At 41.9% G+C, this 17,332-nt stretch overlaps 1 protein-coding gene across 1 annotated transcript; it reads right to left on the bottom strand.

Annotated features, from left to right (window-relative positions):
• Positions 1-5,885: 5,885 nt before the first annotated feature.
• Positions 5,886-16,663, bottom strand: LOC103181322 (uncharacterized). The gene is given in 5 exon segments (NM_001292136.1): positions 5,886-6,487; positions 10,173-10,267; positions 11,077-11,190; positions 15,917-16,255; positions 16,560-16,663. Coding segments are annotated over 5 exon segments (696 nt in total). The 5' UTR covers positions 16,636-16,663; the 3' UTR covers positions 5,886-6,415.
• Positions 16,664-17,332: the final 669 nt, after the last annotated feature.

Below are 17,332 nucleotides of genomic sequence, written 5' to 3'. Positions count from 1 at the left end.
GTTTAGCCACATACATCAGTAGCCCCGGTGAAACAGACTTGGTTTAACACCTCATCGGAATGATGACATCTATGTCAATGCAACACCCACCCCCCGCCGGCATTGGAGTGTCACATTAGACTGTGCGATTCCAAATCCCGACGTGTGGCTGGAACCCACAAACTTCTGACTCAGAGGCCAGATTGCTACCACTGTGCCAGGCTAACACACAAGCTAGCAAGCTCTTTTGAGCACCTCACCCTCTCCCACCCCTCCTTCCTCTCGCTCAAAATCCTCCTCCTCTACCGGCCCCCTAAAACCTCTCCCACCTTCATCTCTGATATTTCGACACTTCTTACATCTCTCTGCCTCTGCTCTGATCGCCTCATCATCCTGGGCGACTTTAACCTGCACTTCACCCCCTCCTGCTCAATCTCCTCAGATTTCTCTTCCCTGCTCTCCTCGCTCAACCTCTCCCTCCACGTCAACACCCCCACTCACAGTCACGGCCACCCACTCAACTTGGTGATCACCCAGGGCCTCAGTGTCTCGGATGTCACTATCACCGACAAGGCCGTCTCCGACCACCACTTCATCTCCTTCACCACCTCCACCCCCCTCCCCACCTCCACCAGACCCACCACCATCTTCTACCGTCCCTGGAAGAAGTTACCCCCACAATCCCTAACCGCTGCCTTGGAGTCCTCTGAACTCCTCTCCCTCTGGCCTTCAACCTTCACTGACCCCTCTTCTGCTCTCACCCTCCTCCACAACACCCTCTCCTCCACACTTGACACTCTTGCCCCCATCACCTCCCGTACTGTCTCCTACTCTCGCTCCTCCCCCGGTTCACCACCCACCTCCGCTCACTGAAGAGCCAGGTGCGGGCCGCTGAACGCACCTGCGTCAAATCTGGCCTAACGGTCCACCGACGAATCTGGCTGGACCTCCTCAAAATCTACCGCTCCACTCTAGCCTCGGCCAAATCGTCCTTCTACTTCAGGATAATCCTGTAGGCGAAGAACAACCCCAGGCTATTGTTTTCTACCACATCCCAACTCCTCCGTCCTCCCCGCCACCCCGCAAAGGTCATCTCCTCCAACCTTCACTGCGAGGAGATGCTGGATTTCCTTGAATCCAAAATCAAGGGAATTCGCTCCGCGGTCACTTCCCCTCCAACATCCACCCACCCCCTCCCTCCCACACTCTGACTCCTACCCATCCTCCCCTACACACTTTCGTACCCGTTTCCCCACCCTCTGTCACCAAACTCATCCTATCCCTGAAACCCACCACCTGCTCCCTTGACCCCATCCCCACTCCACTCCTTATCTCCCAGCTCCACCTCCTTGCCCCACTTCTCACAGACATCATCAACCTGTCCCTCTCCTCTGGCTCTGTTCCCATTCCCCTAAAAACTGCCACCATCACTCCCACCTTGAAAAAACCCTCCCTTGATGCGTCGCAGCTATCAAGCTACCGGCCCATCTCCAACCTCCCCTTCCTGTCCAAGGTCCTGGAACGAGTTGTCGCCTCCCAGCTGCGCTCTTTCCTCTCCACCCATTCATTATTCGAACCCCTTCAGTCGGGTTTCCGTGCTGCCCATAGCACAGAAACTGCCCTGGTCAAGGTCACCAATGACATCCTAACCATCTGTGACCAGGGCTCCCTCTGCCTCCTCGTCCTATCAGCAGCATTCGATACGGTCGACCATGCTATCCTCCTCCACCGCTTGTCCTCCCACCTCAACCTTCAAGGCCCTGTCCTTGAGTGGTTTAGGTCGTACCTCTTCCACCGTCTTCACTTTGTTTCCACGAATGGTTTTTCCTCCACCCCCCGCACTGTCTCGTGCGGTGTCCCTCAAGGCTCTGTCCTCGGTCCCCTCCTCTTCATCCTCTACATGCTCCCCCTTGGTGACATCATCCGCAGACATGGGGTTAACTTCCACATGTATGCGGATGACACCCAACTCTACCTTTCCTCCTCTACCCTCAACTCCATGACCACCGATGTCCTGACAGCTGCCTGTCCGACATCGAATCCTGGACGAGAGACAACTTTCTTCAGCTCAACGTGCTACTATCCCCCTACCTTCCTGCCTGTACCCTCCGTTCCTCTGGCTCCGGTCTGCTCCACATCCCCCGCCCCAACCGCCCTACCATCGGTGGCCGGGCCTTCAGCCTCTCAGCCCCTAGGCTCTGGAACTCCATCCCCCAGTGCCTTCGCCGCCTCCTCCCTTTCCTCCTTCAAGGCTGGTCTCAAGACCTTTCTCTTTGACCTTGCCTTCAGCTCCCCTCTCGACTCTCTACCCCCTCCTCGCTCCCTCCCTTCCCTCCCCTCACCCTGACCATTTCCCCCCTGCTCGGGTCCTGACCCAACTGTCCAGCGGCTTGGGACGTCCTCCCGACGTGAAAGGCGCTCTATAAATGGAATCTTGTTGTTGTTGTAGCAGCTCTTTAACAAGAACATTGCACTTAATTGTTTTCATTGAAATGTTATATGAAGAATGCATAAAAATCAATGCCAACATTTGGAAACGTGCACATATTTCATTGCAAGATTGGAACCAACCAACCAATTCACAAAGTAATTAGCTTAGAAGTGGGCTTTACCTTCCAATGTGATACATGATGCACAAACCTGCTTTTTTTAAAAAGAAGATGCAATCTTAATAGTACTGTGACATTACTGCTCTGTTTCCGTTCCTTTAGGATTCTCACAGTCTGAAGATATCAGGGTGTTTTATTTGCACTGCATAGCTAATGGTTTGGTCTAGTACGTGTTCAAAAAGCATTATATCTTCCTCTTGGTATGACAAGTTACAAATGAGAGCTGTGAGGTGGTTCTGGATTGAAACCGAGATTAAACATGTGATCTTCACTCCTGATCACTTTTTCACCAATAACCTTTAGTTCAGGAAACAGATTGTTCCTTTTATGGTTCTCCATCGTTTTTTTGGAAGTGATGATGATTCCCATCATGTATTTTCGCAGAAATATACCTCATCCTCAAAAGAATAACCCATTTCAGTGTGACATTTTACAACCCATATCTCTTTATCTTTGAATGTCATCTTAAGCGAACTAACCATGTTTGAAGGAAACATTTGCCCACAAAACGCAATCACTTTACAGTATATCCTGTGAAACAAAATCATTGGAAGTGGGCACCAACCTGTGTTTTTAAAAACAGAGGAATGCAACGTTAATGGTTTGTGTTGTGATATTACTGCTCTGTGGTGTCCCGTAGCACAATGGTTAGTGCACTCACCTCGCCAGCAAGAGGACCCATATTTGATTCCCGGGCAGGGAGAAACGTTAGCCAAGTTTCCTTATTCCACACACCTGTTTACCTACCATTAAGTAGGAACCTGGTTGTTGGTCGATTGGCAGATCGCTTTCCGGGGGTAATAATCCCTCCAAAAAAATATTATTTGGTCACTCAATCCACGACTGTTTGTTGGACATTGCTGTGTCCAATTGGCTCCCGCTTTTCGCCCACAAAATACATGGTCAATCCACTTTACAATATATTCTCAATGGCGTAATAAGGCGCTATACCAAATGCAAGGATTATTATTATAAACACTTCCAGATGTCCTCCCTATATCTGTGTATATATATATACACACATACACACACTCAGCACAATATCAAATGTAACAATTAAATGTTATTATTTTATTTAAAATATTTAACAAGCAAATCCATCTCTGTCAAGTTAACAGTTACAAATGTTACAATCACAATGGAGCTTAACATCCCTTTTCTATCTTTCAGTTGAGTTTTTTCTTGAGCATATCTTTGTTTTAAATGTCAAGTAATGACACTTATAACCGACACTGCTGCCTGCGAGGAATTACCGAACTAGTCTGTTGGCTGATTGAATACAAATAAATCATTAACCTATGGTACTTCACAAAGACATTCCATCTTATTGTTATTCCAGTGTAATGTTATTCACTCAGCCATTCATTCATACTAACATGATGCCAATCAATGCGTAATTGATCCTGATGGAAATCAAAATAATTCTTGCATATATTAAAAAAAATTGCCAAACGGGTCAGGAGCTATGGTGTAAACATTCCCAGGCAATTTTGTAGCAGTGTTTGGAGCAGAGTCAGCAACTGAGACCATCTGAAATAAGATGACTAGAACATTACCACGAGTGAAATCAGCAGTAATAATTCAATATTGCATATTTCACACCCCTAGTACAGGATTGATATCTTATAATAATAATCCTTACATTTGATGTAGTGCTTTGTCATGTCATTGAGACATCATAAAGCACTTCATAGAATATACTGTAAAGTGAATTAACTCGCTTTGCAAGTGAGAGACCCGAGTTCAATTCCAGGCAGGGCGAAACCTTGGGCAAGTTTCCTTACTCCACACAGAGCCTAATAATAATCCCTCCAAAACCAAAACAATAATAAAAATTGGTCATTTTCAATCTATGACTGTTTGTGGGACATTGCTGTGCGCAATTGGCTGCCGCGTTTGCCCACAAATATACAGTCAATTCACTTTACAGTGTGTTCTGTGAAGCGCTTTGGGACGTCCTCCCGACGTGAAAAGCGCTATATCAAATGCAAGGATTATTATTATTATTATTCTAACTGTATATTTTGTGGTCGAAGCTTGAGAATGGTTTGTTTGAGAAATGGAAATATCACAATGGAATATAAAAGAGTGAGCTTCTGAGATTGGAGCTAAGGCACTTCAAGCAAGATATTCTGCTTGCTGCAAACATGGTCGCAGAGGTCACTAACAGTCTGATAAAATTCTGATACATTGGAAACTGCTTAAAGTGGGGCATTTTATCCAATTTCGCCAACGTCTGGAGTTAACTGGCATCCAGCCATAGCAGCTTCCACTATATTTAAAACTAAAAACAATGTTCAATAATTTTCAGCAAGAGAGCTCGGCTACTCATGGTATAAGTGTGATTGCATTTTTAACGCATTAGCTTGGTATGTTTCTACCAAACAGAAAACTAGTCATAAGATGTGCCTTTTTTAATACATTAGATTTATACTAAATAGCACCACTAAACTTGAAAATAAGTTCAAGGCTTAGAAAGAGCTCAGATCAAGAAGTAGTTTTATTACATTTTTGTATCCATGCCACTATTTTTGCTAAAAAAAATTGTATTTTCCTGCCCCATGGATTTTCTGGATGGGAGAGCAGCAAACTAAAGCCCTGCAACTGGAGTCCTGTAGAGGTTTTTCAGCATAATCCAGAATAATGGGTTTCTCTGTCTGTCGCTTCCTGAGGGAAACACCTCAGTGTTTCCAGTGGATGGTTTCTCAATGATTTTTCCTCCTCTGCAACAGGTTCTTGTCTCTGCTGAGAGCTCCCCCCAAAGCAGAGCAGCTGAGAACAGGCACTCCACAGGCAGGGATGTAACTTTGCTGATCAACTGGTGCTCCAACACACCATGTCAATGTGCCTCCCATATCAACTATACATTAAAATACATCAAAAGAACATTAAAAAAAAAGCCAAGCTCAAAACTTTTGAAAAGGGAATATTAAAGATTATTGGAAGCAAGCAGGAGACTGGGGTTAGACTAGATGGCTCATGCATGGATATACCTCATGCAGGTTGATATAACCTGTTGCCTGTGCTGTAAAAATGGACAATTCTATATGAAGTTTTTAATCTGGGGATGAAGCAAATGTATTGAACAAAAAAAACCTGCAGGATGCAAGATGTTACTCCACTACACTATTCTTAGTGATCTCCCTTGTGGGGAGATTGCCAGTCAGCATTCACTCGCTGCTTCCCTGCATGACAATGCTGACACGGGGAACTCACAGTGGAGCACATATTGTTTTGTGAGTGTCTGACACAAGAGGAAAACCATCACGATGCTTCAAAGCCTGTAAACCAAACACGGAGAGTTCCACTTATGTACGTTTTTATTGGTGCAATATGTAGTGCACATTCTCCCCCCCTCAGTGGGGTGCACTGTTTATCTAATCCCAGAGGGTTTAGGCACAGGTCGGCAAGAGTGAAGACTTGGGAACTCCACATTGCGTTTTGTTACTGCGGGGAGTTTAACCAACTGATAACATGCAGCTGGAGAGTACTGGTAAACTTCCTGCTGTTTGTCTGACTAAGATCGTCCTACCTGTTGGCACTTTGACATTGAACTCTGAAGCTGCAGCACACAGCACCACCAACCAATCACTTTTAATAATATAAAAGGCAAAATTTCCCTCTTTAGTGCACAACTCCATCACATGGCCTTGACCACGCTTCCAGAAACAATACACTTTATTATCACTTAATGCCAACAGATAAGTCTTTCTGAAATTGTATGAAAAACATGAAAACACAAATTGTTTCTGCTGTTTTTTTTTTTGAAAAGTCCTTTTCTTCTTACACAAAGCCCCAGGTGAAGAAAACCAGCTGTTCCAGGCTCTTCAATTAGATTCCTTGTTTTCATCTTCCTTGACAGCAAAATAATCAATGGATTCATACAGTGTTGAGGCCATCTGAAAAATCCAGGATGTTACGTGTTAGTTGTATAGACTTCAGTGTGATAATAATGAAGTTAGAAGCACAATATTCTTTTCCCAATTTAATAGTTAGGTTACAATTATGAAGCACCTTAGGCTGGACTTGCTTCACTCATCATCCCTGGAAGGGAATTTTACCCAAATTGATTTGTTGTTTACAAACTTTTGGAAGATCGAGTCTTTTCTAAACTGATGCTGCTGATATGTTTAGCATCATGTTCCATGAGACCTGCACAGTGCAAACGACAATGATGCTTTTTGTAACACGTAGAAAATCTTGCATTATAATAATGATCCTTGCATTTGATGTAGCCCCTTATCACGTCTTTGAGACATCTCAAAGCACTTCACAGAATATACTGTAAAGTGAATCGACTGTATATTTTGTGGGCAAAACTTGGCAGCCAATTCCACCTGGCGGTGTCCCACAAACAGTCGTGGATTGAGTGACCAATTTATTATTTTTTTGAAAGAATTATTACCCCCAGAAAAGCAATCCACCAATTGGATTCCTACTTACTGCTAGGTAAACAGAGGTGTGTGGTTTGAGGAAACTTGCCCAACGTTTCGCCCTGCCGGGAATCAAACCCAGATCGCTCGCTTGTGAGGGGAGCGCTCTAACCACTGAGCTACAGGACTCTACATTGTTCATTGTTTTAGGTACATTAAACATAGGGTCTCAGGACGATGCAATGTGTTAGGACACAGTCTTGATGTAAAAAGATTCTGTAAATTTTTGCATGTTTACATGACTCTGTAAAATCACATCACACGCCTAATAATAATCCCTCCAAAAATAATAATAAAAATTGGTCATTTTCAATCTACGACTGTTTGTGGGACATTGCTGTGCGCAATTGGCTGCTGCGTTCGCCCACAAATATACAGTCAATTCACTTTACAGTGTGTTCTGTGAGGCGCTTTGGGACGTCCTCCCGACGTGAAAAGCGCTATATCAAATGCAAGGATTATTATTATTATTATTATCATAGAACAGTGATGAGATGAAATTTTCCTCTCTCATAGCTTAAATTTGGCTCTTAGTTTGGGCCACATCATCCCAGATCCTAACAACCAAACTTTTTGCATGAACTGACCCATATCAAATGCAAGTATTATGAGTATCATTATTATTATAAAATTATACTAATTGGTACTAAGGTATCACTCACACTTAGAAAAGCCACAAGAATAATTTGTTTGAGAAATGGAAAAATCACACTGGAACATAAAAGAGTAAGCTTCTGAGATTGGAGCTAAGGCACTCAGGACAAGATATTCTGCTTGCTGCAAACATGACTCCTAGAGTCCACTAACAGGCCAATCAATTCTGTTTTTTTACACACTTTTGAGGAAGAGAGCTCAGCTACTCATGAGAGGTGCCTTTTCAATGCATTAGCTGGGTGCATTTATAATAAATAGCACTACAAAATGTGAGAATAAGTTTAAAGCTTAGAAAGGGCTCAGATAAAGACATTCTGTTATTACATTTTTATATCCATGTCACTGCAATAAAAAAAAGTTCCTCTTTGTAGTCTTGCCCAATGGATTGTACAATACTTTGTAAGTAGTGAATCCTGTAGATACCCAGATGTGTCTCATGTTGACCCACTCTGCTCAAAAGTCAGACTGTAGCCAAACGGGACTCCTGGTGAGGATCAGCATCGAGTCACAGACAGGAACGAGCAGCATTAGATATTTTCAAATCCTTTCACGAATCACACAAATTAGACCCCACTGTGTGCTGATAATAGAAAACTCTAATAATAATACGTTGTAAACGTCACAAGGGAATATTGATCCTAGTTAGGTTAAAATGAGAAAAATTTAGAAATATATATTAAAATATTGACCTCCCAAAGGTGGTGGATATCTGTGATAAATTGATATAGTGGCAAGAATACAAACAGACAGTAACAATATCAGACAGCAGAAGACCATTACTCCATCCAAATCTCTGTAATTTATAGTCTGGCAGCATAACCTCTCCCTAATATAAATCTTGTCAGTCTTATGGTGAAAATGGTGTAAAGAGTAAAGAAAATGGTGTAAGAATGCCGAGACAACACGGAGGCGTATTAGAACACGGATGTGCGTGTCCCAACAGACTGACTCATTTTACACTTGCAATAGATCAAGACCCTCCCACAAGGTACATGATTGAAACTTTACTCAGTGCAAAAAAAAGTTCCCACTCCATTGTAATATCACAGGACAATCGTATCAGAGTAAAATGTTGTCAAATGTCACGTTGATAAGAATTAGTTAAAAATGAGTTATGGTAGCGGCAATTACTGTTGCCCGGCTCCGACACTGTCTCACACCGTAGGCCACCGAAACCCTCATATACACCTTACATCGAGGCTCGACTTTGCAAACTCACTGCTTGTCGGCCTCCCTAACTCCTTCCTCCACAGGCTGTAAACCATCCAGAATTTTTCACCCCGTGTCCTCTCCCGCACTAGGTTCCGCGATCCTATCATCCCCATCCTTGCCCAACTCCACTGGCTTCCCATCACACAGAGGATACAGTTCAAGATCCTGGTCCTCACCTTCAAAGCCCTCCATGGTCTTGTTCCCCACTACCTCTCCGACTTCTTAACCCCGTACTACCCTGTTTGCTCCTTCCGCTCAGCGGGCTCCAGCCTGCTTCACATCACCCGTCTTACTCGGCCCACTATTGGCGGCGGGCGTTCCCCCACTCTGCACCCACCCTCTGGAACTCCATCCTGTCGTCCCTCCATCTCGCCTCCTCCCTCGCCACCTTCAAGACCCACCTCAAGACCCTCCTCTTTGACCATGCTTTTGATCTCCCTGTTTCCCCCCACTGCCCTCCCCCACCCAGACCCTAAGCTCAGGTCTGTAACTCTGTCTGTCCAGCACCTTGGGACTTCCTCCCGATGTGAAAGGCGCTATACAAATATAATTTTGTTGGTGTAATTCTTATGAGGTTATAAACCACAAGAACAAAGATCTAACACCGAATGTATGTTTAGAATCAAAGACCTTTATAGCAAAGAAGGAGCCATTTGGTCCATCGTGTCTGTGCCAGCTCTTTTAAGAGCAATCCCTTTTCAGTCCCATTTACCTGTCCTTTCCCCAAACCCTGTAGTTCACAAGAACCCTGAGATTGAATTACTGGTTCAAACTCACTGAAAGACCTTTTCTCATGTTTATAATACTTCAGTTTTCTCATCAGATAAAACATATTCAACACTATTTTTCCAACAATGCGTATTGAATGTGCAATGGAGTCCTGTAGCTCAGTGGTTAGAGCACTCGCTTTGCAAGCGAGAGACCTGAGTTCAATTCCAGGCAGAGGGCGAAACCTTAGGCAAGTTTCCTTACTCCACACGCCTAATAATAATCCCTCCAAAAAACCAAAAACAATAATAAATTGGTCATTTACAATCTACGACTGTTTGTGGGACATTGCTGTGCGCAATTGGCTGCCGCGTTCGCCCACAAATATACAGTCAATTCACTTTACAGTATATTCTGTGAAGCGCTTTGGGACGTCCTCCCGACGTGAAACGCGCTATATCAAATGCAAGGATTATTATTATTATTAATGGTCATGTGATGTAGGTGTGTTGCATCTCTACTTAGAGTGGTTCCACAGAGATGAACTGTGCTATTAATAGACAACACTGTTACTTACCCACTGAGATGAGCCTCTTGAAGACAAGCTCTCCGGATTTCTTTCTTCCGCACGGTTTTCTTCACAGTTTATTTTGTTCACAGCATCACTCACCACTTAAAGAGAAGAAAAGAAAGCAATGGGTTTAAATGCAAGATTTTCACACTGAATTATCATCAGTCTGACTGCTCCTGGCTCTCAGTTTTGTAGACAGGCCCAAATTCTCCAGAGGTCATAGTTTGCACTCAACAAGCATCTGCAGCTGTGCTTCATACTATTAAATGGTGTGTTAATTGCTACTTATTAAAACTAGAGCTAAGCTGGTGAAAGGGAAGACCAGAGAAAAAAAAATCTTTACACAAAGGGCCATAAGATTGTGGAATGAACAGCATTAAAGTGCTATTGATACAGAGTTGATAGTTGTTTTGATACCACAAATCCCCCTCCCCCTGTTTTTGTGCAAACGGGGAGAGGCGAAATTTAAAGGCTCAGATTTGTGCTGGGGCAAATGTCTGTGACACAAACCTGTGTGTAAATGAAACTCTTTGTACAGCAATTGCAGTAGTTATTCAGTCTGAAATTCATGTGGAACCCGTCACCACGTTTAAGAGTATCTAAATTAGACTGAGAGTTCCACATATGTTTTCCATTAACGTATGGATATTTCCCTGTGCTTGCACACTCTTGCTGGAGGGACACAACCTGCTAACGTAATTCCAAAGAGTACTAAGTGCAGGCTGGTGAAGGCTGGCCAAGATTTGGCCACCCAAGAGTGATTGCTTGTCCATTTAGCATCACCCTACTCATTGGGGCTTCCAGAGTTAAGATGAAGAAATGCAAAGAATCTCTGCCCCCAATGACCGATCTGCCCCTCCAAGTCCTATCGAACACATCTTTTGTTTGAAAATATTGTTCAGTTACACACCTTGTGTTTCTGGATGTTTTTTCCATCTTCTCTTATAGTATAAAACTGCGATGATTGGTATCACCACCACCAAAACCACACATCCCACTAAAGACCAGTTTTTTTCTTTGCGTTCTATGGAAAATTGAAAAGAAATAAAAAATATTTCATTAAGAGAACATAAACAGCCAAAGATTCATTAAATATGCTTTAGTGCTACTGTATTTTTCTTACAAAAATTGCAAGTTGAAAATTCTTAGACATTACTGGAAAGTAAACACAATGTTTAATAATATCCCTTGCATTTGATATAGCGCCTTATCATGTCACTGTAGTCCTCCAAGTTCTTCACAGGATTTTTTGCAAGGTATAGTGACTTGTTTTTTACGTGAGCACGGAAGCTTGTTTGCGCACAGTAATATCCCACATTATCAATTTTATCTGTTGGATTGTTGGTCAGGACACTAGGAGAAACCCCCTTCTCTTTTTGAATTGTGTCATGGGAGCTTTAACGTCCACCTGAACAGGTAGGCGGGACATCAGTTCAACATCTCATCCAAAGGATGACACCTCTGACAAAGGAGCACTTCACAAGCTGCTTGAATCCACAACATTCTGACTCAGAAGCGTGAGGAATTAAATGGACCAATTTCTTTACTGAATAGTAGTTCACAACAGCAAAGGATACAATTGAAAATTTAGGCAGATAGACAAAAAAATATGTACCATAAATCCTAAACACATCTCACAAGAGTTACTTCCAATTATGAAAATGAAATGGGTCAGAACCAGGCATTCCACTAGAGAGGTAACATTTACAATTCAAGACTGTTCCTAATTACAACGCAGTTAGGTTTCAGCCTGGCTCAGTTTGTAGCACCCTCGCCTCTTAGCCAGAAGACTGGCTCACATAAATTTAAACAAAGTAGGTAAAACATTTTCCTCCAGTTCTACATAACCCGAGAGAAGCACAAACATTGCATTTAAATAAGCCCCATATTGGGATTTTGAACGTAAATGCTGACACTCCAATGCAATTATTGTAAATACCGTGCTTCGGATGAGACATTAAACTGAGATCCCGTCTGCCTGTTCAGGAGGATGTTAAAGATCTCATGGCACTTCTCTTAAAGGGAAGGAAGTTTCTCCCAGTGCCCCGGACAACAATCCTACAGATAGAAATTGGTCATTCACTCCATGGCTGTTTGTGGTGCATTGGTGTGTGCAAATTGGCTGCCACATTTACCTTCAAATTGGCTGCCACATTTACCTACACTTTACAGTAAATGATGTGAAGCGCTTTGAGATATCCTCCAGACATGAACAGCGTTATATCAAATGCAAGTATTAATTAAAATTGCCACCATCATTCCATGTTATTTCAGACTATGAGAAACATTATTTAAAAAATATGTGAAAATAATGTAATATAATCGCTGTTTAACTTCCGAGAAAGCAAAGGTAATCAACAGTTAACGGTTTATTTGAATGCAATTTCTGTGCTTCTCTCGGGTTACGTAGAACTGGAGGAAAAGGTTTTACCTACTTTGTTTAAGTTTATATTGCCTTGCTTGGCATGTAAGAATGCCCTTTTATTAAGTTCTGATAAAGTAACGCGGAAAGGGCAGAGACAGGAAATACACAAGAATAGAAGCTCTGAATTGCAGTTAATTGCAATGAACTGCACTAACCAGACAGGATGAAGCAATATATCAAATGCAACTTTGAGGACCTGGGTTCGATTCCTGAGTGGGGCACGTTTCCTTCTAAGTAAACCACATGGCTCTGTTTGCTTAGCAGTAAGTGGAAACGCACTTGTCAATCGATTGGTGGATCGCGGGTAATGGCGTCTGGCAATGCGGTTAGCAAGTGGTCCACTCTTCTCAGATATTCCTTGACACCAGGTTACACTGCTTGCTATCTACTTGCTAGAGACCTTGATTATGAGGAAAGGCTAGAGGGGCCGGGATTATTCTCATTGGAGCAGAGAAGGTTACGAGGAGACCTAATAGAGGTCTTCAAAATCATGAGGGGATTTGATAGGTTAGAAAGGGAAAACCTGTTCCCACTGGTGGGTGTGTCGGTAACTCGAGGTCACAGATTCAAAATAGTTTCTAAAAGAAGCAGAGGGGAGGTGAGAAGAAATGTTTTCACGCAGTGAGTTGTTCGAATCTGGAACGCATTGCCTGAAAGGGTGGTGGAGGCTGATTCGATAACTACTTTCAAAAACGCAGTGGACGGGTATTTGAGGAGGACGGGTTTGCAGGGCTATGGGGAAAGGGCAGGGGAGTGGGATTGACATTACATTGCTCTATTCAAAGAGCCGGCACAGACTCGATGGGCAGAATGACCTCTTTTTGTGCTGTACGATTTTATGATTTTACGATTTTACGATTCTATTATTATGATTATTATTATTATTATAATACACAGACCAGCACCTTCCCATTACTATAGCTCAGTTTGTACAATTCTCGCCTCTGAGTCGGGATGCTGTGGGTAGATCAGGATTTTGAGCTCGGGTTGATAAATCCAAAGCAGCGCTGGGAGAAATGCTGCAAAATTTATTTGGAGGATTGTTGGCCCGGACACCAGTATAAACTCTTATCTTTTTGAATAGTGCCATGAAATCTTCAACGTCCACCTGAACAGGCATAGAGGTCCTCAGTTTAATTTCTTGTCCGAAGGACAGATCCCCAAAAATTGCACCCCTAGCGCTCACTCAGAGAAGTTTTGTGGAGTCGGAATCAAATTTCTCACGCAGACATATAACTGAATTGTAATTATAATAATATAATATAATATAATAATATAATCCTTGCATTTGATATAGTGCTTTTCACGTCTTCTAGATGTCTCAAAGCACTTCACAGAATAAACTGTAAATTTGTGGGCGAAACACAGCAGCCAATTGCACACAGGAGTGTTCCACAAACAGTCATGGATTGAAGTGACCAATTTTATTATTGTTTTTTTTCTTGAGGGATTATTGTCAGGCGTGTCGAGTAAGGAAACTTGCCCAAGGTTTTGCCCTGCCGGGAATCAAACCCGGGTCTCTCGCTTGCGAGCCGAGTGCTCTAACCACTGAGCTACAGGACTTCATTGGCTTCAAGTACTCCCAGACACACACATGGAGACAATAATGATAATCCTTGCATTTGATATAGAGCTTTTTCGTGTCGTTGAGATATTTCAAAGCGCTATTGTAAAGTGGATTGACTATATTTCAGCACAGAAGGAGGGTACTTGGCCTATTGTATCTGTGCAATTGCATACATTTTAAGATGTATCTTAAAGTTTGGGAAAAAAACACGAGCAAAAAAAGATGGCATTTGTCACATTTATCTAAAATGGAACATTTAGTATAGCATCTTTCACGTCAGGAGGATGACTCAAAGAGCTTCATTTCCTGTCTTTCTGCATCAATTAAAAAAACATGTGCTTGATGTTCCTTAGACGGAGCAGGGAACATCTATCCATAACACAAAATAGATGTAGACGATAGGAGCACCCTGCCTCAGAGCTCTGTCATGTCACTGAGTGATGGGCCACATGTTTGATTTCTCCACACCACTGGAATACTAATGGTAGCCGTAACAGTATGAGTAGGTAACAAATAGAAGCCTCAAAACTCCCACAGGTAAGGAGAGCAAACTGGAAGGAAAGTCTCTTCACAGTTCTCATATTTAATATGACTTGAAAACAACAACAACGGGGACTAGGAACAGGGGACTGAGAATAAGATGAATGACTGGTCTTCTGCTTACAAAAGGCCAGAGCCTCAAAGAGGTTGAGGACAATTGGAAAATGAGGGAAAAATTAGAGGGCCTCGTTCAGTTGATAGTACTTTTGTCTCTGAGTCAGAAAGTTTGGGTTTAGGCCCATGTCGGGACTTTAAAATCCTGCTATTGGCTGACACTCCGATCCACTGGTGGAGCATTATTAGAAGTCTTGCTTTTTGAATGAGATGTTGGAACAGAGGTTCCAATTACTTACTCAGGTGAGTGTTAAAATTCCCTTGGCACTATATGAAAAATGAAGGGTGTTTCAACTGGTGTCTTGGTGTCAATCCCCCAAATAAAATTGGTCATTCACTTTGCGGCTCTTTGTGAGACAATGCTGTGTGCAAATTGGCGGCTGAGTTAGCCACCAAATTACACGGTCACTTTACACTTTGCTTTGGGATATTCTCCTGACATGAAAGGCGCTATATTAAAGGCAAGGATTAATTTTATTATTCTCCAAAAGAAATGCCAAATTTAGTTTGTTGCTTCAATTCATGCACATGAAATAGTCATTTGGTTTCCAGCATATCACTCATTCCACAAATTGAATTATACTGTAAATTCAAACTGCATGATACTGTGCACAAATCACAATTTAAAATCATACTGTTGCAAATTGCTGGAATTCTCTACTATACTGTAAATTCCCAAATAGTTTGTCATTATTTAGAAAGAGACATTTTGTTTAAAAGTGATTTCTATTTCAACCTTTATCACGTTCCCCCCAAACCGTGCCATTCAAAAAGGCCATCCTTTTTATAATGCCTGGCTGAACAAGTATCCCACCGGCAAACAATCAGCTATTATCCTTCCGATGAGATAGTAAACCAAAGTCCCAACTGTCTTTTGAGGCGGATATCAAGGATTCCATGGCGTAATTTAAAAAGAGAAGAGAGTTTCTACCGAAGTCCTGACCAACAAACCCCAAAATAAAATTAATCTTTCACTTCATGGCTGTTTTTGAAATTGGTTCACCCACAAAATACAGTTACAGCACTCTATATCAAATGCAAGAATTATTAAGAGCAATCTTAAATACTAAATTGTACACTTTTATAATTTAAGAGGCTGCTTACCTTGCACAGTCAGTTTTGTTCCATTTCCATTGACTTTAAGAAGTATTGGTATCTCAACAATAACATTACACAGATAAAGTCCCGTATCATTCAGATTTATGTTTTTAATTGTCAGTATTGCTCCTGATTCCCGGATAACTTGGGAGAATCTGTCTGTGGATTTCAAACTCAGATTTGAACTGGTTCCCGTCAGGACTAGTTGTGACTCTTTGGTCCATTCCACCCTGATGCTTTCAAACTTCTGGTCTCTCTTATAAGAGCATGTCATGGTCACAGAATCACCCTCAACTGCCTCGATTTCTGCAGGCGACTGAGAGATATTATTCCGAAATGTGGTCTCTGTCAAGGAAAAGAAATAACCCAATCATTGTAAATAGATACAGCCTCACTTTCCCTTCAGAAACAAAAACAGAAACACTGAACTATATCAGGAAGAAGAGACAAGAATGACAATTATTAATGTAATAGAAACTCAAGGTTCACCTCAAACAATGTTTAAAAAGTTCAATTTGATCATAAGGGAAATAATGATTACATTTCAATATCCTTGGTTCAATTAACAGCCTCATTATATCTTATCACTATAAACATCTGTACAACTTTGGACAAAATAACTTCAGAAGAAACAATGCTTGTATTTTACCTGCAGCAATTGGGATTAGAAGATGTATGTGATGGAGCATCAGTATGAACATTAAATAATAGGGATTCAACTGCATGTTGGCAGTATGCGAGTCTGCTGTATCTGCACACAATGTATTGATAAGGCAGTAAGTCACATTGCTTCACAGTTTCCGCCTACGTATGTAAAACCACATCTGATTGCTATCTGTCCTTGTTTTAAAGTCATATACCTTTAACAAGATGTGTTTTTCAACAAATTTCTAGAAAATATAAACTGCCTTCTATACTTTGATGGCTAGGTGTAGTTAATGAGCTAGTATTGATGGCTGTGTGTCTGATTTATACGTTCCAAACTTATGTTTGGACAACTGGGTTATTCCTGATAAACAAAGCTTTACCTCAAGCTTTGATTACAGAATCAAATTCGATATTCTTTATAAACCACTGGGAACACACACTGGGAACACAAAACAGTTATTTTTTTCTCTCTGTAGTACATTCAAATGAATGTACTACAGAGAGAAAAAAACAACTGTTTTCCAAAACCCTTCTCAATGAAATCCAAGATAAATCCTAATTGTGTTTGTGAACTAATGGCATCTTGAAACAAAATCATGTTCTTGACTCTTCATTTTGAGAAAATAACCCTTTTGTAACCCGGTGCTCTGAGACATTATCTACATTAAGTTTTTTTTCACAAAATATATATTTATTTGTTGATGTATATTTACTCTTGTCTCAAACAGTATCAAACCCGTTACAGAAAAAGAAGACACAACATGTTATTATCCA

Source organism: Callorhinchus milii, unplaced genomic scaffold (assembly GCF_018977255.1).
Source record: "Callorhinchus milii isolate IMCB2004 unplaced genomic scaffold, IMCB_Cmil_1.0 Scaffold1, whole genome shotgun sequence".
Taxonomy (NCBI): Eukaryota; Metazoa; Chordata; class Chondrichthyes; order Chimaeriformes; family Callorhinchidae; genus Callorhinchus; species Callorhinchus milii.
This window is presented reverse-complemented; position numbering and strand designations above follow the sequence as displayed.